Source organism: Scomber japonicus, chromosome 1 (genome assembly GCF_027409825.1).
Source record: "Scomber japonicus isolate fScoJap1 chromosome 1, fScoJap1.pri, whole genome shotgun sequence".
NCBI lineage: Eukaryota > Metazoa > Chordata > Actinopteri > Scombriformes > Scombridae > Scomber > Scomber japonicus.
The window spans coordinates 39,208,238-39,232,811 of NC_070578.1; the positions used below are offsets into that span (position 1 = coordinate 39,208,238).

General features: G+C 36.9%; 3 protein-coding genes across 3 annotated transcripts; all 3 read right to left on the minus strand.

Moving 5' to 3' along the window:
- Positions 1-453: 453 nt before the first annotated feature.
- LOC128367338 (up-regulator of cell proliferation-like) lies at positions 454-10,089 on the minus strand. Its single transcript, XM_053327980.1, has 2 exons — positions 10,062-10,089; positions 454-5,162 (listed from the first exon to the last, which is right to left on the minus strand). The coding sequence occupies exons 1-2, from the start codon at positions 10,087-10,089 to the stop codon at positions 454-456; spliced, it is 4,737 nt and encodes a 1,578-aa protein (XP_053183955.1).
- Positions 10,090-15,012: 4,923 nt separating this feature from the next.
- Positions 15,013-20,061, minus strand: LOC128367475 (up-regulator of cell proliferation-like). Its single transcript, XM_053328054.1, has 2 exons — positions 20,049-20,061; positions 15,013-19,706 (listed from the first exon to the last, which is right to left on the minus strand). Exons 1-2 carry the CDS (start codon positions 20,059-20,061, stop codon positions 15,013-15,015), a joined length of 4,707 nt encoding a protein of 1,568 aa, XP_053184029.1.
- Positions 20,062-20,527: 466 nt separating this feature from the next.
- On the minus strand, positions 20,528-24,458 carry LOC128367547 (serine/threonine-protein kinase Nek1-like). The gene is made up of 10 exons (XM_053328174.1): positions 24,342-24,458; positions 24,142-24,238; positions 23,930-24,027; positions 23,617-23,700; positions 23,444-23,511; positions 23,252-23,338; positions 21,457-21,522; positions 21,071-21,269; positions 20,892-20,973; positions 20,528-20,598 (listed from the first exon to the last, which is right to left on the minus strand). Exons 1-10 carry the CDS (start codon positions 24,456-24,458, stop codon positions 20,528-20,530), a joined length of 969 nt encoding a protein of 322 aa, XP_053184149.1.
- Between the last annotated feature and the right edge of the window lie 116 nt (positions 24,459-24,574).

The window sequence follows — 24,574 nt, forward strand, 5'->3', positions numbered from 1 at the left end:
ATTATCATCATAATTATCAGGCAGACCAGAAACAAAACATCTGTAAAAAATAAAGTTACAAAATAATAAAAGTAGAAGGAATCGTATAAAAAAAGGTTTAACAGTCTAACATAACTACTTCCAGCTTTTCAACTTCCCAACAACTAGTTCAACTCATCATTTGTCATTCATTACGTTCACAGTATTCACTGTCAGCAGCTGGTTTAGTCTGTATTTGAGTTTGAACCACAAAGTCACTTATATTTAAAAGAAACGTTAAAAATAAAACATGAAAAACAAAACATTTTTAGGTAATGTTAATGTCTCAGCCAAGTTGATATTTTTTAAACTGTATTGATCAATCTTAAATTTTAATGATTGAATTTGACTAATCTGATGTGCTGTAAGTTCCAAAGTGTTTAGTCACTGTCATTTTGTTCCTCTCCAAAGTGTTCAGTTTAGTTTAAGGACTTTTTATCTTGTCAACTTTATGTTGTAAGCATCTTTTAAGCCCTTCAGTGCTTGTTCCTTTGTGATTCTCTTCCAGGCCTCTGGAACATCAGCTGGTTTGGCCTCGTATTGTTGAGCAACTCTGTCATTGTATCGTACCAGTACATACTTCCAGTAGTCAGATGACTCTATGCTGGGATCTGGAGAAATGAGCCAGTCTGGATAGTAAGTATAATACTTTTTGTAAGAATGAAACTTCTGTTTAGTATCTTTGTTACTGAATTTAGCTTCACTTTGCACATCAGTTGTACACAGTGTTTCAATCAGCTTCTCAGTGTCATTATTCTTGGCTCCACCAAGACCTTGTGGTCGATGCACAGCTGCATGATGCTTATCATGTCCTTTTCCTCCAGCCTCACAGGGAACTTTACAAAATGGACATTGCTTTCCACAACCAAACACTCGCTTGAAAAGCTCATCCTGTGGTTTGATTGGAAATTTGTCTTGAAGAGTCTCAGTGATGTTTTCAGACTGTGAGAATTCCTCCTGAAGCTGTTCTTTCAAGTCTTTTATTGACTCTTTGAGGCTGTTGATAAAAGGATGACATGTGCTTCGGATTTGAAACAGGGTGATTTTTTCATCCTCCTCTGAGATTGAGATGTCCTTAATCAAATATTTCCGCATGTTGCTGATGAGCTCTGTGATGCTTTCCTTGTTGTCTGGCAGTTGAACACCATCTGGTCCTTTTGTGGCCTGCTCTAATGCTGCTGTGATTTTATCAAATATGACTTGAAGCTTCTTGTTCTTCAGTTTGCACAAAGTTTTGTCCTCTGACATTTGTTTCTGGATGTGCTGAAATATCCAATCCTTAATATATATTTCATACTTACTAATGTACTTGGCAAAACTGTTAAAGTCATCATTTTGCAGCAACTCTTCCTGAATGTTGTACTGGAAAAAGGAGCGGGAGCTGTACTCTGCTGAATGAGAACCTGTCAAAATATCATCCACAATTTCTGTTCCCAAAGATCTATCGATGAACTCTTCTACAGCAGGTTTGATGCAACATCTGACAAAATCATTTGTTTTGCGCTGACGATCATCTCTCTCTTTGTATAAATCAAGAAAATTTGACAAATATCGAGACTTGTTCCTCTCCAGCTGAGTTCGCGGATCATTATCAGACAAGTATTTTTGATGCATTTTGAAGAATTCCCTTGAGGCAATGCCACAGATGTGAAGTTTCATGTCAATCTCAAACTTGATTTTGACTTCCTTGTAGATACTTTTAAGAGACTCATCAATGTTGTCCAGAAGTTCCTTTGTGAAAGACTCATGATAATCTGCGTTTGTTTTTACGATATTAATCACAAAACTTCTACAAGACTCATTGATGTGATCAGCTGTGTCCTGCAAACATCTTTTTATTTGTGTTCTGGAGACCGCATTCAAGGTTTTTGCATTTTTAACATGCTCATTCCTGGCCTTAAACTTACTCTTCCCTATTTCTGTTAAGTCTCCAATGTTCTGTAATTCCTCATTGACTTTTCGATTTAGGAAGTTTTTTCTCAAGTGATTGAGGATGTTTTCAGATATATTTTGTTCTTTCAGGCCAGACACATTTGCAGTTGCTTCAGTCCACATCATATCAAACTCCTCTTTCAGCTGTTCATCAGACAGTTTGGAGTTTTTACAGTCACTCAGGATCTTCATCACCTGCTGCTCAATCATGCATCTGTATTTCTTATGAATGTCTTGAACCTCTTTTGAACTTTTTCTCATGTGAAGTGCACAATCTAGTATGTTGTTCACTGAGTATCTGATTTCCTTTGCAAGACTACTGATGCTGTTGAAAAATGCAATCTTGTATTTTTCTATCAGATGTACCTTCTTTCCTTTCTTTCTGTAGTAGTTTGTAAGTTTCTCCTTCATTTGTCTTTCTTCAGATGTTATTTTTTCTGACACCTCTGATTTTTTTGATTCAACTGTTTCAGTTAAATGTTGGAGTCCAGATTCAATGTCAGAATGTAAGATTTCGCGCTCTGCTTCTGTTTGCCAGGAGAGGATTTCTTTTCTGAACTCCCATTCCCATTGACTGAACTTGTTGCAAAGGTTGTCATAGGCCTGAGCCACAAGAGTGTTTCTGAAACTAAAGATGAAGTTCTCATATTTCACAGATTTCCAGAGACTTTTAATCCATTCTAGAAACTCTGGGATCTGTGAGACGTCATTGCTTTGGCTTGTTTTCACTGTCTCCAAAAGGTTTCTCTTTAAATCTGCTACTGCTTCACTGTAACCTGTGCTCACTGATGCCATCGGAGGGGTTCCATGCCAGAGTCCTGGGATGTTCCAGTTGTTTTTGTCCATGTCATAGTCCAGCACATCTGTGAATGCTTTAATAGAAGGCTTCTTTTCCATGTCAGCAGCAATTTGTGTTATTTCATTGAGCTGGTCCAGGAGATGCTGTCTTTCTGTTATTGTCTTGTCATGAGCTGAAAATCCAGAAACATTTTGATGCACAAAATGACAAATTGGCTTTTTACCAATTTCCTTCATTTTTAGGAAGGCGTGAACTGCAATTTGCAGGACATCTTTCATTTCTGTTGAGTTCTCCATGGCAACGTTTATAATGGTGACATCACTTAAACCAATCACAAAGGTTGCCAGCTGGTTGTCATGCTCATGGCTGCCCTCTAGTTGTGCCATAGCAGGAGACTTTAGACCCTCTGCGTCGATGAGAACTATAAAATCACAGTTCAACTCATGTTTCATATCCTCTCCAACTTTGAGGAAGAGCATATACGCTCCTCTTGTGCATCTGCCGCTGCTGACAGGAAACTGCACACCAAACATGGTGTTGAGGAGTGTTGACTTCCCTGTACTTTGAACACCCAGCACAGTCAGTACTAACAGTCTGCTCTTCCCCCTAACCTTCTTGTGAAGCTCCATCAGCACATCTGTCACCCATCTCTGTGGGATGTTGGAAGCATCTCCATCCAAGAGCTCTAAAGGATATCCATCCAACAGCATTTCAGCAGCCAAACCAGGGAGACGAGATATTTCATCAGCAGTGTTTCTTGAGCCATCAATTGAGAACTCATAGATGAGTCCCATCTCTCTCATGTAATGCTCTACTCCTAAAGAGCTTTCCAGCAAAGTCTGAACTAACTCTGAAATGATTTTCACATCTTTCTCCTTTCTACCACAGTGCTCTGTCAGTTCATTACGCAGTAAATACAGTTGATTGAAATCAGATTCTGAATGTGCATTCAGCTGAAATTTCATCCACTTAATAAAAAAACCTCTTCCTTCTTTGTCACATTTCAATACATTTTCAATAAAACTTTTCATGGCCGTGGACAGTTTGTACTTGCTTTGCTCCTTCCTGATTTGTCGTTTTTCTTCTTGTAGCTGGGATTTATATTCTTCCGGTCCTTGTTTGCCAACTTTTTTTAATCTACATTCCTCCATTTCCACCTGTGATAATCTTTTCCAGTTTTCTCCCTGCAAAGGAAGTTGTTGGATTTTGTAATCTGATATTTTTTGCACACCAATTCCTTTCACAATCTTCTCAGCTGCTTTCTTTTGTTTGCCACTTTTGTTTTCATCCACAGACAGACCAAGTTCAACAGCTTTGTCAAGCATATTTTCAATTTTAACATTGTTAGCTGCATTTGTCAGTGATTTCTTGATGGACACACAGAGTTTCTCCGAAAATGCTGCAACATTTACCTTTGGGTCTTTGGTCTTCACACTGCTATTTGGTATCTCTAACTCTTTCAGTGTTTTCTTAACAGACATCATGTCCTTTCTAGAGTTCTCCTTGCAATTAACAACCAAGAAGAGTTTGGATTTCACATCTTGAAGAGAAGTCAGAATCTTGTGCTCATTTTCTTCAACTTTGTCCAGGAACACAAAGGTAGCAGTTGACACCTGAGAAAGAAAATTGAATTGAGCGACTGACTCACAAATGTCTCCTCTCAAATTGGCAAAGGCAACTGGTCCTGGAAATATGTCAAGATTTTCTCTGCCACAGGGAAGGAACCAGCAAACCTCGACCAAACCATTTGCAATTTTTTTTGTGATCGCTCCTCCTTTCATATCTCTGTGTATGAAGATGTTGTGATTCTGTTGACCACGACTGAGAACATGATTCAACACCTGTGACTTGGAGAGACTACAGTTTTTCAGCCTGACAAAGGTAAAGAATGGTATATCTGCTTGAACAATGTTGTCTTCAACAAATCCTCTTGATTCAGATAAATCATGTGGACGCCACTCTTTGACGATGTCTCTCAGAGCCCACAGCATCAGAGTAGACTGACTGTTATTGACATGAGGCAACAGCAGTGGCACAGAAAACTGACACATTGACATCTTGAGAGCCATTTCCTGTTGCAAGAAGCTGTCAGCACAAAGAAAGAGTGCAACTATGAGGTCGAGAGGGTTAACATTGTTGTCTACAGAGTTATTTGCAGTGAGCAGGTCAAGATCAAACAGATCACTGTTTTCTTCATCATCATCATCATCATCATTGTTTGATACTTGTGTACACTTTCTGCATTCTGCATTGATTTGAAAGAGTTTCCTGAGAAAGCACCATGGTATATTCTCCAGTGATTCAACAGTTTGATCATAAATATTGTTTTTATTGATTTCCAAAAGAGACTGAAGAGTGAGCTTGTTGGGATAAAATTTCTCCAGTCCAAGTTTGGAGAGTAAGTTGAAAAGGACTAGGGAAGAGAAAAAACATATATCACGTGTTAAAATTACCACAAAATAAAAACCCTCTACCACTTTACATGCAATATTACTTTTTATTTGTGTATCATACTTAATTGTATCCATAACATCTGGAATTATTATTGACATTAATGTGTTATGCAATACACCCCCTCCCCCCCAAGTTGATCTGGGTTCTTTGGCACAGTATCGCAAGCCAATTGTGAACAATCTGGGAGTAAAAGTGGAATTCAGACTTTAAATTTGACAGCTAGATGAAAGCTGTGGTGAAGTCTAGTTTTTTTCCAGCAGGCAGCTGGCAAAAATCAAACCAGTCCTTCAGAGACAGCACTTTGAGACACTAATCCACGCCTTTGTGACCACTCAGCTGGATTACTGTACTGTCACTTTATATGGAGTATGGCTGGAATGATCGTTCGAATTATTTGATTACAAAAAATGATCAAGGCAGTTTTTCGTGAACTGAAGCTTTGTTTAATGCATTTAACTGGATTATATGACCTGCTCCGCTTCTATTTTACATGGATGGTTACTATTACTGACGCACATCGCGTCACTCGCTATGCCGCGGAGCAGTTTACTAGAGAGTGAATACTACAAAATGTGTGCGGCATCTAGTCGGGGGCAACACCCACACCTAAACCGATCAGTTTTCTATTGTTTATTTGTCTTCTTTTTCTAACGTCATTGCGTGGATCATTAAGCTTATTGTTCTAGTAAGTGAACTATCAGTTTCTACCTGCTGAGAAGATCTCAGCCAGCCAGTCAGCAGTAGGAGATGAGGAGAGGAGCAGAGAGAGGTTGATCTCAGGTCTCTACACTGAGATAGGGGGAGCGGGGGAATCTAGTGCGCTTAATTTGTATGGTAGCCTAATGATGCAAAAATTAAAATCAGTCACACTAAAAGTAAGTAGGTTCATGTATTTGTTTCAGATGGCACTGAAGTTAAATGTAATAAATAGGTTTAGTTTTGATTAAAACAATTGAATATTTAGACCAAATAGCCTTTGTCTAAGTTATAAATTTTAAATATGTTTTGTTTCAAAGTCATTTGACTTTACTGTATTATTATTTTCATTTGTTTGTTTCAAAAGGTAATGCAGTTAAATGTAATAAATAGGTTTAGTTTTGAATAAAACCCACTTGATTGTTAATTTTCAGAGACAAGTCTTTTTTGTCCTTTTTCTCAGTTTTTTCTCTACCTATTTAATGAGGCAAAATAATTTATTAGATTACTCGATTCATCGATGAAATAATTGATAGAATAATCAATAGCTGCAGCCCTGATGGGGTTAGTGGGTCCTCCATTGCTCGTCTTCAACTAGTACAAAATGCTACTGCACGTCTTTTAACTGGCAAACAAGTATGAGCACATTTCACCTATTTTAGCTTCACTCCATTTTAGGATTCATTTTAAAATTATTTTATTTGCTTTTAAAGTCTTGAATGGTCTTGCCCCTTACCTATCTGAGCTGCTGCACCCCTACAGCTGATCCTGACAGTGTGTACTTAAAGTGACTCTTACCTTTCTTGCTTTTCACACAGCACTTAGAAAAAACTTGAACAGCAACAACCCCTCCTCCTTCCTATGTCCCACCCCCATTCGCACTGAATGATATGATTGGTCAGAGTTTTCACTTGATACTGTTCTCTTGTGTAATAAAACCTTTAAAATATACAAGTGAGATGTGTCAGCAGTGGTTTCCTTCTTTATCAACTTTCACATTAGTGCTGCACAATATTGGAAAAAACTAACAGTTTTTTTCAACTCTGCAATATATATTGCGATATTAAAACACGTGTTCTGTGTCAGCAGTGCCTTTCATCTGTTGCCACAACAAGAGGTAACACAACTAAGTTGTTTGCAAGTTGCAAAGGCTTCTGAAATGGTTTTCTGTTTTGGACATTCAGATCTGGCTTTGCATTCGTCATACTGAGCTGTGTGGTGCCGACGTAAATGGTCAAACAAGTTAGTTGTGTTACCTCTCGTTGTGGCAACAGATGAAAGGCACTGCTGACACAGAACACGGTCAACATCATCCTTCTTGTAACCGAAATAATTCCAGATAACTGACATTGCTTTTCCTTTTTGCAACAAGTCTTCATTTTCGGTGGTTTTCTCTTATTCGTTGCTCAATTTGCAATCGTTGGTGTTGTTACTGGCAGCGTCAGTGACTCACTCCATGCGTGTGAGGGGGGGGGGGGGGGGGGGGTGAGATGCTGTTTTAATTTCTTCACCCCAGCTCATGGACAGGTTCACTTCATTTTTTCAATCTGTCCTAAACCACCAATCAGGAGTCCAAATTAACATTTACATATTTCTCTTACTGTAATCATTACTTCTGTTCATACTGATCATTAAAACATCCCTTCATCATGCACAACATCCACAATCCACAAAATGAAGACAACAATATTTCAGGTTTCTGTACCAGTCAAGTAATCTGATTGCAGTAAACTCCTTTCTCCTCTCCCTCTACTGCATTTTGCCATGTGCATCTACAAGGCTACTTTTTTTTGGTCCAAAACTGCATGTGGATATGTCTGTAAAGGGGAGTCTCGTGAATACTAATAGAAGACATTTTCATTCAGATGTCTTGGGATGAGAGGTCAAAGGACCCCTTTGAAAATGGCCAAGGCAGTTCTTCCCTGGCCCAAATTTGCCTAACCCTGGAGTGTTATTTAGTTGCATGATATTGATTCCAATGTAACTGGTAATGATGCCTTAGGTTGTCTAGTTTCATATAATGCCAGTTTCTTCATTGTAGCCTAAAACTGAGGTTGCTATAACCTCTGAAAGATTTGCCTGCAGGTCTCTGAGGGTTAAATAAAAATTATAGAAGCAAGACTGTAGAAATACAGTTTATCACTGGAAAGTCTAACTGCATTATTACATAGTAAGCCTCATATTTTACTGCTGAGTACTGTAGTTTTATCTATTTACAGTTGTAAATTATGGTGTAACCCTGTAGAAATTAATGCAATACAGTAAAATACTGGCAACCACAGCTGTGACACGTGGAACTTATTGTGGTGTACTTTTATATGTGTCCTTAAACATTAATTAAGTGAATAGATTTGAATATTGACTCTTGAGAATCACATTTAAAATAGATGTGGACAAACAGTATTAATTCTTAATGGTTAAATGACTTTGTGTAATGTGAAAGATGTTCTGTATTATCACCTGACTCTGCAGTTCACTTCAGCTCTATAAAACAATTTGGTGATAAACTTTATAATATTGAGATGAGATCATAAAGAAAGTGGAAAACTTTCAACAGTCAGGTGACCGTATGAACACTGAAGGAGGCTTCAGCAGTCTGAGTTAGTCATATCACATTTTGGAAAGTTCTACTTTTGAAGCTTTAATATTATTTCACTCATAATTTCACTTAGCAAAAAGTGCACAAAAAGAAATCAAATAAAGGCTCCTTTATTGATATAAATTCAATCTACTTCTTCTTTCAGTCTTGTCATTGTTGATTCTTCCTCAAGATTTTCTTTGTTTATTGGTGTGTTTAGTTCACTCTTCACTCAATGAATGGTTAAATGATGATGAGCAGGTTGGCACCCTGCATGGTAGAACCTGCCATCAGTGTATGAATGTGTGTGAACCACTAACATTACTCCATTTATATTAAATTCTATATTTTTGATGAGGGTGCATATAGCACCACACATCAATGATACTACATTTTTGGGGCGTATTCTTGCTGGTAATCTATTAATTTGGTCATTAGCTGTATTATATCAATCACCACTTATAACTAAATGAGTCTTGAAATGAAAATTATATCATTTGATCAATTATGTCATATATGTTGAGTAAAATTAAGTAAAATTGTCACAGTCATGTCATGTCCAAATATAATTGTTATCAAATCACAGTATGCAATGGTGATTTCCTCATATATTATACAAACAGAGCACAGTCTAAAGGTGCAGAATAGAGGAGTCTGCTTGTTACATATTAACAGACATTTACAGCACTTTGTGTCGTTGGTCGGAGTGTTTAATGGTCTAACTTGCTTACTGCTGAGTTTTAAAGGCAATATAATGTAGTTCAAAGTACTAACATAAAACGCCCTTGTGGATTTACTGTACAAGGTTCAAAACAACAACTCTATAAAATGGTATAAACTGTGTTATGTTGTAATTAACCAGGCCCCTCTGCAAACTGTCATGAGTCATATTTTGGTCGTGTAGTGAGGAAAATTCAAATGTCAGTTGATCTTGAACACTTGTCCAAGTTGTCTGCATTAGCAAACAAATATTTAGCTTCTTCTATTAGAAATGACAAAAAAACAGCAAAACTGTCAGTGTCAGTAACACTGAATGGAAAATGTCATTATACGCAGATGACTTCATCTTTTTCTTTAGTACAGAACAAGAAAAATCGGAAACACAAAGCCACATGTAATTACTGTGTGAGACATCTCAAGGTTGGATGGCATAAAACCCAGAAAAAGCTATTCTACACTCACAAATCTATGTCTTCAAATCCGTGATCTAGCTGCTACACAACACGAAAACCACTGAATCTGAATTCTTGCTAATCTAGCTAGTCTCCATAACTTACAAACATCAACACACATCTTGTCTCTCACCGTAGCTTTTTAAACAAGTCACCAGTCAAACAGTCAGCAGGGGACAATGCACTGACAACATTAGTTAATTGTATTATATCAACATCAATTTAATTATTTTGTGTGCTTTTGCATAGAATTGTCATAATTTAATATATCAATATCAGAAAAAATATTTCTAGTAAGTATTAAAATGTTGATTCAAGCTACATTACACAGCTCTGGTTTGCAGTGTGACACCCTTTGACTTTGTCATGACAGATTCATGTCTCGCTATGTAGGTAATGAGTAGGAGCGTACCTGTATGCTCTCGTCTATCTGGGTCCATTGTTGTCCTCTTTTCTCTTCATTCTCTCGCACACCAAAACCTACAGACACAATATCATCTGTTTTATTTGATTGCAGCAGTTTTGTTCAAAAATGTACATATTTATCAATCAATTATTTAGTAACAACTGCACATATTCTATAATTAACTGGAAATATTTATGTACAACTTGAATTATATTTTAAAAACCTTATGCCATATTGCAAATCCAAAACAGAAGAGCATGTTCATTTACAATACTTTATACCTGTTTTAATTAATATAGATGAAAACAGCAATACATGTCAAAATGTCTGAAGTTCAATAATACAGTAACAAGTAAGTATTCTATAATTGTACCAATGACTATTGTGAAGAATAAGGCTGATCTAAAAAATCTGACAAAATCATGGCTTTGAATATTTGGTAATTATACATTATACTTTCTGAATTAAGCAGCCTCTTAAAGTTACTTACATGGTTTTGTTTCTGATGAAGTTTTCACTCACACAGCTGTGATTAATCTTCTTTGGTGATGTCCATCAACTTCAAGTGTCTCTTTCTTTATCACAACATGGTAACATAATATTTTGCCTCACTTTTCTTATTTCTGCCTCTGTAAATACATGTCCCCTTTCTGTACCTGTGAGTTGTTAACTGATAGGATCAATGTACAGTTCATCTGAGAGAGGACAGGATCCTTCTAGGGCGGGGTTACATTTCCTGGTTTGATTTCATGACACGTCAGCAGCTGTAAGTCTCATTTAGGATGGTAGGGTTGATACTCCGTTGTTTTTTAATCATTTTACTTGCTAAGGTGGCTAAGATTTGACTGTTTTGAAATAAGAAAGGAGTATAACTGAGCAAACAAAAGTCTAGTGACATATAGGCTTTTTATTATCATATGAGTGTGGAGAGTGTATTCATATCAGCTATTTAATAGGTAAAGGCTGCTGTTGCTCTTAGATTCCAGACAGTGGCAGCAGAGGACCCTAAATACAGAGATAGGGTGCATTATATTAATTGGTGCTCCTAATATTTTGCCCCCCTCATGTATATTAATGGAGTGGGCAAATATTAGGAACATCATTTAATATAATGCACCTTAATACACCACCATCACCCACTATGACATCAATAATAAACATAAAGTAGAATTATCACCTTCCTGACAATGTTAACAAAAACTGAAAATGTATAAACTTCATAAATGTGGAATATATAACAGAGCTGTTGTATTGGATTGGATATACTTGTGTGTTATTTCATTGTTAGTGCCACGGCGGCGCAGCTTCGATGTCTTTTACTTCAAAGTTAGAGTGGAAGCGTCAGTTAGCTTGAGTGCGAGAACCAGTAAAAATAACCTTAATTTTTATTTTTAACTCGATCTCAGAGCCAAATCGTAAAAAGGAGACAAATAATTTTTTGTCAAAATGTAGACATAGGTGTCAGGATTCATAAAATGTGACTATGACAGGCGGGGTCTGCACAAAATTTAAACTGGGGGGCAGAGACCGGCGGCAATCCCTGTCTCGCTCCCCATTGACTCTAATGTAATCGTCTTTTTTTTTTCAAAAGAATCTCACTCTGTCTTCGCACTGAGCTTACTCGGTCATTTTAAGGAACATCTGAATAAACACTGTCAGAATCTGCCAGCTTCTGTGTCTCTCACAGTGTTTTCGGTTTTTCTACAGGAGTTACGGTTTTCTCACAGTTTGCAATTGTTCGGGACCTTCTCCGAAGCCAAATTCTGGGGCATTTTGACAATTTTTCCAAGCAGATTCTCACATCGCCGTAGCAACCGTGGGGCCTTAGCTGCCCTTAGCAACCGTACAGCCTTAACTGCCCTTAGCAACTTGTCGCTGGGCAGAAACTGAGCTACTTTTTTGAAGTTGGCTAATTCCTGTCTGTCTGTTTTGCCAGTTAAACGAGCTAATTCATTTGAATGGAGAGATTAATTCATGTTTACTGTGGACAAAATAAATTTACTAAATAAGTTTTATTGTGTTATTTTGTATTGTAGTTATATAATTTGTGGTGTATAAAAAGCTTCAACATTTATCAATAGAAGATGAACAAAACGTACATAATTACAGTGAGTAATATAATTTCATACAACCAAGTAATTTAAAATAAAAAAATTATAATAAAATCTACTCTCTAATATTATTTATACTTAAATATGATTAGCATTTTCTTAATATTTTCGGGGATGTTTAGTTGAGAATAAAATACAGTACACTTGATACTGACCAGTAAGATGTACTTAATACTCGAAACCAGAATATGATCAGGGTGACTTTTGAACACTGTAAATAAATCATGTACTCGTCCTGGCAGCAGCCCTGTGGCACTCAACATTTCCCTGGAATTTTCTAGTTAATTTATTTTATTGCTGTTTATTTATTCATACATATGAGTTTATGTTCTAATATGTGAATCAGAGTGTAGTTATATCAATCAGCCTTCCTGCTGTTACTGTTAGATTCCAGACGGTGGCAGCAGAGGACCCTAAATACAGAGAGATATTTTTACTTTGTAATTAAAAATAACTAGAGCATGGGATTAAATTACATTATTATATTAAATTATTATCTGTAGGAATCCATTGTAGTTTAACTGTGTAGATATTGATGTTACAGAAACTCCTGCTGCATTTATTTATTTATATTTATCTTAGATGTGTTTACTTTTTTCAATTATTTATGTGCATTTATTTGCATTTAGCCTCAGTTAAAGGACTGCACTTACTTGTTTATTATTTATTTAGAAATAATTCAGTTATTTTTTATTATTATTTATTTTAAATACATAATTACTAAAAATAAAAGACCGTTCAATGGAAAAAAATCTTTTTTTTTGTTTTTAAATACAGACATTTCAAAATATCACATTTTATAGCCGTAATCATAATACCGTGAAACCGTGATATTTTTACCTAAGGTTATCATACCGTCAGAATCTCATACCGTCAGAATCTCATACCGGCCCATGCCTAGATGTAAAACACTTGCCCAGTGTTTGAGATGTCTGTCAACTCCCCAGTTTAATGTGATTTTATGTGTGGTTTTTTTAGGACAAATCTTTACACTCAATGTTTGTGAACTTATCAAATTAGAAAAGTAGTTTGGGGTCAGTTTTTCTTTCTACATGAGGTGGTTTTATGCACTAATTGTTTATTACAAAACATACTTGCAACATGATCTTTGTACATATAGTATATTATCACTATCACTTATCATTATGTACATAACTATACTGTATGTCAACATGTAAAAAGAAGAAAAAGAAACAGTGACAAAGCTCAACTTCTTTGTATCTTGTTTAATTCATTGTGTGAAAACATGTAAGTCAGAAGTTCAACATGATCAACAGACCAGAAGATGCCACATTATTCCCACAGTTGGCTTGTTTAGACAATATTTAAACATGAGCTGAAAGATCAGTTACAACAACATAAAGACTTCTTATTCACTAACTTTCATCAAACACACATCAAAAGATCAAATGTTTAGCATGTTCCTATTAGAAATGAAACTGTAAAAATATTAAAGTATAGTGATGACATGTTAGAAAACATCTGTTTCACATGGTCTTTGTACTTCATCATCATCATCATCATCATCATCATCATCATTATGTTTATAGATGTACTCATTAAAAAGTAAAATGAAAAAATACCAAGCAGTAATAACATTTTAAAAAGACAACAAAACTGTTTTCTCAAAAATAATGAAAAAAGTAAAAAAAAAAAAAAAAAAAAAAGTAAATACATAGCCTTTAAATTGTATACTGTAGGCCTTCATCATCATCATCATCATCATCATCATCATCATCATCATCATCATCTATTTTCCATTAATAAGTAAAATGAAAAAATAAACTAATACAGAAAAAACAATAATAATGTTGTTAAAATATAATAAAACAGTTTTCTGGTGTTTAACTTGACTTGTTCAACACATCATCATCTGTCAAAAATAATGAAAAAAGTTACACATTAAAACATGAAAGGATGTCTCAGTATTTGTTGATGAATCAAAAAGTAATTTATATCAACATGAACACATTTGAACTGATGACAATTAATTTACTCTGCAAGAAAACATGAATAACTTCTTCATTGTAGCATGTTATGATCTGTAAGAAATGTTAAAGAATAAAACTATAATGGAAATAATAATATATGTAATGTAATAATATAAATGTAAAAAGTAAAATAATGAGTAAATGCATGGCAAAACAGCATCTCATTACATGGCCTTTGAACTACATACTGTAGGCCTTCATCATCATCATCATCATCATCATCATATTTGTATTTGAAAGAATAAATTAAAATGAAAAAAAAGGTAAATATTTAAAAGTCTCAGTAATTGTTTCTGTGCTTTCTTCCTCTTTGTGAACTATGACATCTTCACCATCATCATCATCATCATCATCATCATCATCATTATCTTACACACTGGTTACTATTCACATAGCCATTCATCAATATGAATAAAGAAGTTGAAGTCAACAAACAAACAAAAAATGAATAAATGTAAATCTTAATGTGGCTTCATGTGGTCTTTGTAGTACATCATCAGCAATATAATAATGCAGAGAGAAAATTAAAGACTAAACTTTTGTAATGATCATAAACCAAAAAACAAAGATAAAAACATGACAAAACATCAATCTCTTTTTTGACACAATCTTTGTTGTACATCATTTTCTTCATGACTATCACGCAGACAAGTCATTACATTAGAGAAGAAAACATAATCTTCAAACTCTGTTACAAAAATAAAACATGAAAGACAAAACATGTTTTCGATAATGTTAATGTTTCAGCCAAGCTAATCTGATGTGCTGAAAACTAAACGTGTGAAGTCACCATGTCCTTTTGATTGAAAACTTCTTGAATGTTTTACTTTGGTTTTGTTTGATGTTATTTTTACATCACTTCATGTTGTAAGCATCTTTTAACCCCTTCAGTGCTTGTTCCTTTGTGATTCTCTTCCAGGCCTCTGGAACATCAGCTGGTTTGGCCTCATATATTTGAGCAAATCTGTCATTGTATCGTACCAGTACATACTTCCAGTAGTCAGATGACTCTATGCTGGAATCTGGAGGAATGTACCAGTCTGGATAGTAAATGTAATACTTTTTGTAAGGATGAAGCTCCCATTTTGTTTCTTTGCTTTTAAATTTACGTTCACCATTCACTTCAGTTGTACACAGTGTTTCTATCAGCTTCTGAGTGTCTGCATTACTGGATATACCAAGACCTTGTGGTCGATGAGAAAAAGCATGATGCCGCTTGTGTCCTTTTCCTCCAGCCTCACAGGGAACTTTACAAAATGGACATTGCTTTCCACAACCAATCACTCGCTTGAAAAGCTCATCCTGTGGTTTGATTGGAAGTTTGTTCAGAGTCTCAGTGATGTCTTCAGACTTTGAGAATTCCTCCTGAAGCTGTTCTTTCAAGTCTTTTATTGACTTTTTGAGGCTGTTGATAAATGGATGACATGTGCTTTGGATTTGAAACAGGGTGGTTTTTTCATCCTCCTCTGAGATTGAGATGTCTTTAATCAAATACTTCCGCATGTTGCTGATGAGCTTTGTGATGCTTTCATTGTTGTCTGGCAGTTGAACACCATCTGGTCCTTTTGTGGCCTGCTCTAATGCTGCTGTGATTTTATCAAATATGACTTTGAGGTTCTTGTTTTTAAGTTTGGGCAAAGTTTTGGCCTCTAACATGTTTTTCTGGATGTGCTGAAATATCCAATCCTTAACATATATTTCATAATTACAAATGAACTTGACAAAACTCTTGAAGTCATCTTTTTGCAGTAACTCTTCCTGAATGTTGTACTGGAAAAAGGAACGGGAGCTGTACTCTGCTGAATGAGAACCTGTCAAAATATCATCCACAATTTCTGTTCCCAAAGATCTATTGATGTACGCTTCCACAGCAGGTTTGATGCAACATTTGACAAAATCATTTGCTTTGCATTGACAATCATCTCTCTCTTTGTATAAATCAAGAAAATTTGACAAATATCGAGACTTGTGCTTCTCCAGCTGAGTTCGCGGATCATTATCAGACAAGTATTTTCGGTGCATTTTGAGGAATTCCCTTGAGGCAATGCCACAAATGTGAAGTTTCAGGTCAAACTCAAACTTGATTTTGACATCCTTGCTGATATCTTTAAGAGACTCATCAATTTTGTCCAGAAGTTCCTTTGTAAAGGTCTCATGATAATCATGATAGTCTGCGTTTGTCTTTACGATATCAATCACAAAACTTCTACAAGACTCAATGATGTCATCAGCTGTGTTCTGCAAAATTCTTTTTATGTCTTTTCTGGAGAGCACATTCAAGGTTTTTGCATTTCTTACATGCTCTGACTTGGCCTTAAACACATCCTTCCCTATTTCTGTTAGGTCTCTGATGTTCTGTAATTCCTCATTGACTTTCCGATTAAGGAAGTTCTTTCTCAGGTGGATGAGGATGTTTTCCGATATCTTTTGTTCTTTCAGTCGAGACACATTTTTAGTGGCTTCAGTCCACATCTTTTCAAACTCCTCTTTCAGCTCTTCATCAGACAGTTTAGACTTTTTACACTCATTCAGGAGCTTCATCACCTGCTGCTCAATCACTCCTATGTATTTCATCTGAATGTCTTGAATCTCTTTTGAACTTTTTCTCATGTGAAGTGTGCAATCTAGTTTGTTGTTCAGTGAATATTGGATTTCCTTTGCAAGACTACTGATGCTGTTGAAAAATTCAACCCTGTATTTTTCTATCAGATGTACATTCTGACCTTTCTTTTTGTAGTAGTCTGTAAGTTTCTTTTCCATTTTTCTTTTTTCAGATGTTATTTTTTCTAAAACCTCAATTTTTTTTGATTCAGCCATTTCATTTAAATGTTGAATATCAGATTCATTGTCAGCATTTAAAATGTCTGCCTCAGCAACTTTTTGCCTGGAGATGATTTCTTTTCTGAACTGCCATTCCCATTGACTGAACTCTTTGCAAAGGTTGTCATAGGCCTGAGCCACAAGAGTGTTTCTGAAACTAAAGATGAAGTTCTCATATTTCACAGCTTTCCAGAGACTTCTAATCCATTCCAGAAACTCTGGGATCTGTGAGACTTCATTGCTTCTGTTTGTTTTCACTGTCTCCAAAAGGTTTCTCTTTAACTCTGCTACAGCTTCACTGTAACCTGTGCTCACTGATGCCATCGGAGGGATTCCATGCCAGAGTCCTGGGATGTTCCAGTTGTTTTTGTCCATGTCATAGTCCAGCACATCTGTGAATGCTTCAATGGAATGATTCCTTTCCATTTCAGCAGCGATTTGTGTCATTTCATTGAGCTGGTCCAAGAGATACTTTCTGTCTGTTAGGTTCTTTGCATGAGCTGAAACTCTAGAAACATTTTGATGCACAAAATGACAAACTGGCTTTTTACCAATTTCCTTCATTCTCAGGAAGGCGTGAACTGCAATTTGCAAGACATCTTTCATTTCTGTTGAGTTCTCCATGGCAACGTTTATAATGGTGACATCACTTAAACCAATCACAAAGGTTGCCAGCTGATTGTCATGCACATAACTTTCTTCTAGTTGTGCCAGAGCAGGAGACTTTAGACCCTCTGTGTCGATGAGAACTATAAAATCATAGTTCAACTCACGTTTCATATCTTCTTCAACTTTGAGGAAGAGCATATAAGCTCCTCTTGTGCATCTGCCGCTGCTGACAGGAAACTGCACACCAAACATGGTGTTGAGGAGTGTTGACTTCCCTGTACTTTGAACACCCAGCACAGTCAGTACTAACAGTCTGCTCTTCTCCCCAACCTTCTTGTGAAGCTCCATCAGCACATCTGTCACCCATCTCTCTGGGATGTTGGAAGCATCTCCATCCAAGAGCTCTAAAGGATATCCATCCAAGAGCATTTCAGCGGCCAAACCAGGGAGACGAGATATTTCATCAACAGTGTTTCTTGAGCCTTTAATTGAGAACTCATAGATAAGTCCCATCTCTCTCATGTAATGCTCTACTCCTAAAGAGCTTTCCAACAAAGTCTGAACTAACTCTGCAATGATTTGCACATCTTTCTCCTTTTTAACACAGTGCTCTGTCAGTTCATGGCGCAGTAAAGACAGTTGATTGGCAGATTCTGAATGTGCATTCAGCTGAAATTTCATCCACTTAAGGAAAAAATCTCGTCTTTCTTTGTCACATTTCAGTAACTTTTCAATAAAATTTTTCATGGCTCTGGACAGTTTTAATTTACTTTGCTTCTCTCTGATTTGTTGTTTTTCCTCCTGTAGATGGGCTTTATATTCTTCCAGTCCTAGTTTGCCAGCTTTTTTCAATCTACATTCCTCCATGTCCACCTGTGATAATCTTTTCCAGTTTTCTCCCTGCAAAGGGAGTTGTTGGATTTTGTAATCTGATATCTTTTGCACACCAATTCCTTTCACAATCTTCTCAGCTGCTTTCTTTTCTTTGCCACTTTTGTTTTCATCCACAGACAGACCAAGTTCAACAGCTTTGTCAAGCATATTTTCAATTTTAACGTTGTTGGCTGTATTCGTCAGTGATTTCTTGATGGACACACAAAGTTTCCTTGAAAACTCTGCAACATTTACCTTTGGGTCTTTGATTTTCACACTGCTATTTGGTAGCTCTAACTCTTCCAGTGTTTTCTTGATGGACATCATTTCATCTCCAGAGCCGTCCTGCTTGCGAATAACCAAGACTAGTTTGGATTTCACATCTTTAAGAGAAGTCAGAATCTTGTGCTCATTTTCTTCAATTTTGTCCAGGAACACAAAGGTAGCAGTTGACTCTTGAAAAAGAAAATTGAATTGTGCCAGTGACTCACAAATGTCTCCTCTCAAATTGGCAAAGGCAACTGGTCCTGGAAATATGTCAAGATTTTCTTTGCCACAGGGAAGGAACCAGCAAGCCTCGACCAAACCATTGGCAATTCTTCGTTTAAGTGCTCCTCCTTTCATTTCTCTGTGTATGAAGATGTCGTGATTCTGTTGACCATGACTGAGAACATGATTCAAAACCTGTGACTTGGAGAGACTACAGTTTTTCAGCCTCACAAAGGTAAAGAATGGTATATTTGCTTGGACAATGCTATCTTCAACAAATCCTCTTGATTCAGACAAATCCTGTGGACGCCACTCTTTGACAATGTCTCTTAGAGCCCACAGCATCAGAGTAGCCGGACTGTTATTGTCATGAGGCAACAGCAGTGGGACAGAAAACTGACACATTGACATCTTGAGGGTCATTTCCTGTTGCAAGAAGCTGTCAGCACAAAGAAAGAGTGCAACTATGAGGTCGAGAGGGTTAACCTTGTTGTCATCAGAGTCATCTGCAGTGAGCAGGTCTAACTCAAACAGATCACTGTTTTCCTCCTCTTCATCATTGCTTGATAATTGTGTACAGTTTCTGCATTCTGCATTGATTTGAAAGAGTTTCCTGAGAAAGCACCATGGTATTATCGTCAGTGATTCAACAGTTTCATCATAAATATTGTTTTTGTTGATTTCCAAGAGAGAGCGAAGCGTGAGCTTGTTGGGATAAAATTTCTCTAGTCCAACTTTGGAGAGAAAGTTGAAAAAGGCTGGAGAAGAGAAAAAAAAGATCACTTGTAAAAATAGTAATAATAATTTAAAAAAATGACTTAATATATGGTATAATATTATATTTTATTTCTATGCTGTTGACACCCAACTGTATGTATTCATAACATCTGGTATTAACAGCAACTTGATCAACTGACAAATAAATCAGAGATAAAAGATGTTCTATGATAGATTTCTATTTGTGGTTCATTGTATATGTTTTGTATGTGTATTAGCTTTCTTTATAATTGTCTGCTATTAGCACCACAAACTAAAATCCTTTTCACCTCATTAATGCCAGCCATAGTATGTGTATAGAATTCAGTTTAAGATCCTCACACCTCCTTCATACATAGCTAACCTCACAACCACACTTATCAGCTCTCTCCCTCAGGTCTAACATGCAAAATCTTTGGAATGCTCTGCCTGTATCCCTACAGTCGATTAGTTCATTTGAAACTTTCAGAAAACTACTCAAAACACATCTGTTTAGGCAGGCATTTGGGTAACCTTTGCAGAACGCATTCTGCCAGCAGGAATGGTTCAAATCTGTGAGCTGGACACAGTAGATCCATGTGCAAGTGTTTGTCAAATAGCTATAATATAATGTAATATAATATAATATAATATAATATAATAACTTAACAAGCTGCAGAGAGAAAACACTGCTGCTCTGCCAGTGATAACTCTGTACCTTTATTAGTATTAGAACATGTGTGCAGACACAAACTCTGTCAAAAGCTGATCACAGCTGGACCATCATAAACTGACGTTTTTTCAAGTGACGCTTCAGAGGAAACAACATCTAACTTCTCTAAAATCACATCTCCTCGTTTCCTGTCTCCTCACGCTGTTTCCTTGCGTCTCTCCATACAACCACAGTGGGCGGGACTAAGACGCAAAGAAAGACACAAGTGAGTAAAACGTGGATGCAACTGAAGAGAACTGAGAGGTATTCCAGCCTAGAAAGGAACTGCCCCCCTCAGATGAAACAAGTCCCCTTGATGACAGATTATCATATTACTTATTAATTACTTATTACTATCATTACACTAATTTTAACCCGGCAATATGAGATAGCATGGCTAAGGCTGATGTAAGAAACTAATGCTCTCCTGGTTCCTGGTTTAATGTTGATTATCTCAATGTACAGGTATTGAAAAGATAGTCTATAATTTACATACCTTTATCTTCTTGCCTCTTATCATCTTCAAGCCTCTTCTTTTGTATTTTCCCATCAGATATCCTAAGAGTCTTTGACTGACCCTGTGACAAGTAATGGTAGACACTGAGTAAAGAATAAAAGTTTTTGCCTATGGACAGTCTGCTTCATATAAATTAGATTCTATCAAAGACAACTAACTGTTCTCTCCACCTGTGAATTGAGGAGCCTCTCTTTCCTGCTGGAGAGGAAACGTTCATCCAGTATGCTGCTGACTGAAGGTCTCTCTGTTGGGTCACGTTTCAACAGCTGAGCCAAGAGGGAACACAGTTCTTTGGAGTAGTGATCAGACACAAGAGGGTATGAGCCACTGACGAGTTCCCGTTCTAGGTCCATCCTTCTGCAATTCTTAAATTGAGAGGAAACATATTTAGTTATTACGATTGCAGAAAAAATGAGGAAAGAAAAGACATTCTTTCTTGGCAACCATTAGACATACAGGGAACAGATCTAAATCATTATGTGAGAGAGCATTACAATGCTGTTTACTGTAGTACTGTTGTACTACTAGTTCACAGCTCACACACAGAATACTTACTGCAGACTTAAGAGTGCACATTTCATGCAGGACACAGCCAAGAGCCCAAATATCACTGCAGATGGAGAGAAAGTCAGAGGAGACAAACAGACAAAAGGACAGGCTGGTATTAGTTCTGAGGGATGCTTTAGATGTATTCAATAAGTCACTTTAAGATGGAGGAAAAAGGGACTTGATTGCTGAGAAAACTTGACAACAACCCAACATATTTTAAAACACAACCTGTCAGACTTTATCAGTTATTGAACGTTTAAAGTAGCCGTATGTAAGAAATATATTCCAAGTAATCATGAAATGGCCCTAAATATCACCAGACATTAAGGAATCATGTTAATTTCAAACACTGATATCACTGACAGTAGTATCCAGCCAGAATATTCACATTTGAAAAGCTCAGTTGCAGCCCTCAAGTAATGTTTATGTTGTCATTCTGTGTTTTGGCCTGATGCGCCACCCACCACCTATCTACCAATCACCAAGTCAGTAGTGTTTCAGCAGCCAGGTTGCCAGTTGCCACTGAGCTGCAGCTAGCAACACTGCAGATAATGTCTGATGTTACAAAACCAAAAAAAACCTCATTATGACTCTCAAATACGTCGTGACAATTTGAGAAACAAAACAAGGGTATGTATAGGAGATGCCTTTGAAACATGGGGACGGCTGAAAATTTACAGACTCTCTACAACTCTACACCGCTGTCTCTGTCACACAGGAGAGGAGCAGCTAACTCACTGTGTGTGTGTGTGTGTGTGTGTGTGTGTGTGTGTGTGTGTGTGTGTGACGTGACGCGACGCTCTCAGACAGTCTGTTCAATGCGGGAATACTACGACTTTATTCCGCCTCCCTGTTCAAAACACTGAATGGAGGACAGAGTTGCTCCGTCAGATGTTGTGTTAACTGTGGTGGAGTGAGGTAGAGAGGATGAAGAGGGAGGGAGCTGTGACAGTAAGAAGCTGGTGAATCAGATCAATAACACGTTATTTTCTGATTGTTTCACAGCGGTTACGTTCGACAATGAGTAATAATAACATACACAGTAGCCGATCAACTTACACTGTGCAGACATCCCAACTCTCCCGGAAGTTCCAGGAGTCTCCCACATATTGATAGCGTCTCCATGACACCAACAAATGAGACGAAATCTCCCCGAATTTGGCGTGAACGAGCAAGAGCGCGTACTAGAGAGTGGCAGCGTGTGTGTGTGTTTGTGTGACTATCAATGCAGCGTGTGTGAGAGCAAAGCGTCCTTTTACTCTGTGTTGCCACTTATTAGACCGATCTCCCCCCCCTGGGAATGGACCTCCCTGAAATGACTTTCTGCAGGTTGGGATGTCTGACTGTGGGTCGCGTCCTCACTCTGTATTGTGTATGTTGTCTTGTGCAGGTGAAGGATCACGTCCAACAACTGGCAAGGAGTGACAGCTCTCTCATTTGGAAATGGGTTGTAGTACCATTTCTAAATGCTTGGTGTCAGAGTTACATACTTCAACTTTAAGTCCCGGACTTATTTTCATTGTTGTGCCTGCAATTCTGCTTAATTTACTTCATTCAATTAACTCAAGTGGATTAGGTTACATGCATACTTAAAATAGTTTAAGAGGACTTCAATATCACAGTAGCTTCCTGCTGTAGATGTATACAAGAACTTGTCCAGTGGATTACCATTTAAATGCTTATTTAATAATAATAATAATAATAATAATAATAACTTGATGCACTGTGTTGTGTTTGTTTCATTTGTGGTGTACAAATGAGACAAACACAACAGTGCATCAAGTTATTACCTTTTGTTGTTGTATGGTTTGCTCTCCCAGATCTCTGGTGACAGGTAAAGTGGTGCTCCTATGCTTGTTGTTGCCAGTTCTTCAGTGCTGGAAATGAAATGAGAATGGAAGGCAGACTGTATTATGATTTACTATTTACATTTTAATCTTGGCTCTACAGAGATCTGCAGATCATTCAGATATTTTACAAACCTCTTCAGCACTCTTGCAATTCCAAAGTCCCCAAGCTGTACAGTCCCATCTTTAGTCAAAAATATGTTCTGTGTAGAAATCATAAAGGAGATGTGATGTCATTATCATGAGGCTATAAAATACAAATAGAAATGCATCACTGAGGCAAGATCATGTGATGTATGAAGTAATACCTCTGGTTTGATGTCTCTGTGGAGGATTTTTTTATCATGGATGTGTTTTAGTGCCAGACAAATCTGCACAAACCAGTCCAGGATCTAAGAAATGCAGAGGAACAAGAAGTATAAATAGCATTTGACCAAAAAAGCCAAAGAAATAATATAAAAACATTGAGAAGGATGTAAATACATTTTAAATAAATATATAGTGAAGTGAAATAGAAAGTGTTACGTTATGAATTATATCCACATGTTGTAAAGTTTCATCCTAAAGATTAACAGGCAGATCCTAAACCTTCATCATTAACTTGAAGAGTCAGTAGCTTACTTGCTTTTCTGAGAAACGTTCTCCTTCCTGAGATTCGATCTTCTTGGAGAGGTCTCCACCCTCACAGTAGTCCATCACAATATACAGGCAGCCCCCCTCTAAAAGATTTTTATAGAGCATAAGGAACATACATAAAAACCTGTGTGCTTAGGATAGCTTTGTAGATGAGGTCTGGGATTCTTTGAGGTGATGGGTGAGGTGATCATTCATACCTTCAAAAGATTCCTTATACTTGACAATGTTGGCATGACTCATGTTGGAAAGGACTTCAACTTCTTCTTGAGCTTTCCGCCTTTTTTTAGTTGACAACTGTCAGTGTGAGAGGGACAGATAATAGTGTGAAAGAGCAAAGTAGTAAAGAAGAGCTCAAATGAACACTGAAATAGTGAAATAGTATGAATATGGTGCTTACTCCAGATATGACAATCTTCTTGATGACATATTGGTGTCCATCCTCTTTGGATTTCTCAAGGGTGACTGTTCCAAATCCACCTTTCCCAATTTCCTTTACCTTTTCATACTTGTCCATGTTAGTGGAATGATTATCACCTCATGCTGATTCTGCAGAGAGACATAAATATGTGATTACAGACAAATGCACTGAATTTAACTACAGTAGTATATAATAACAAGCTCTGAGTTACA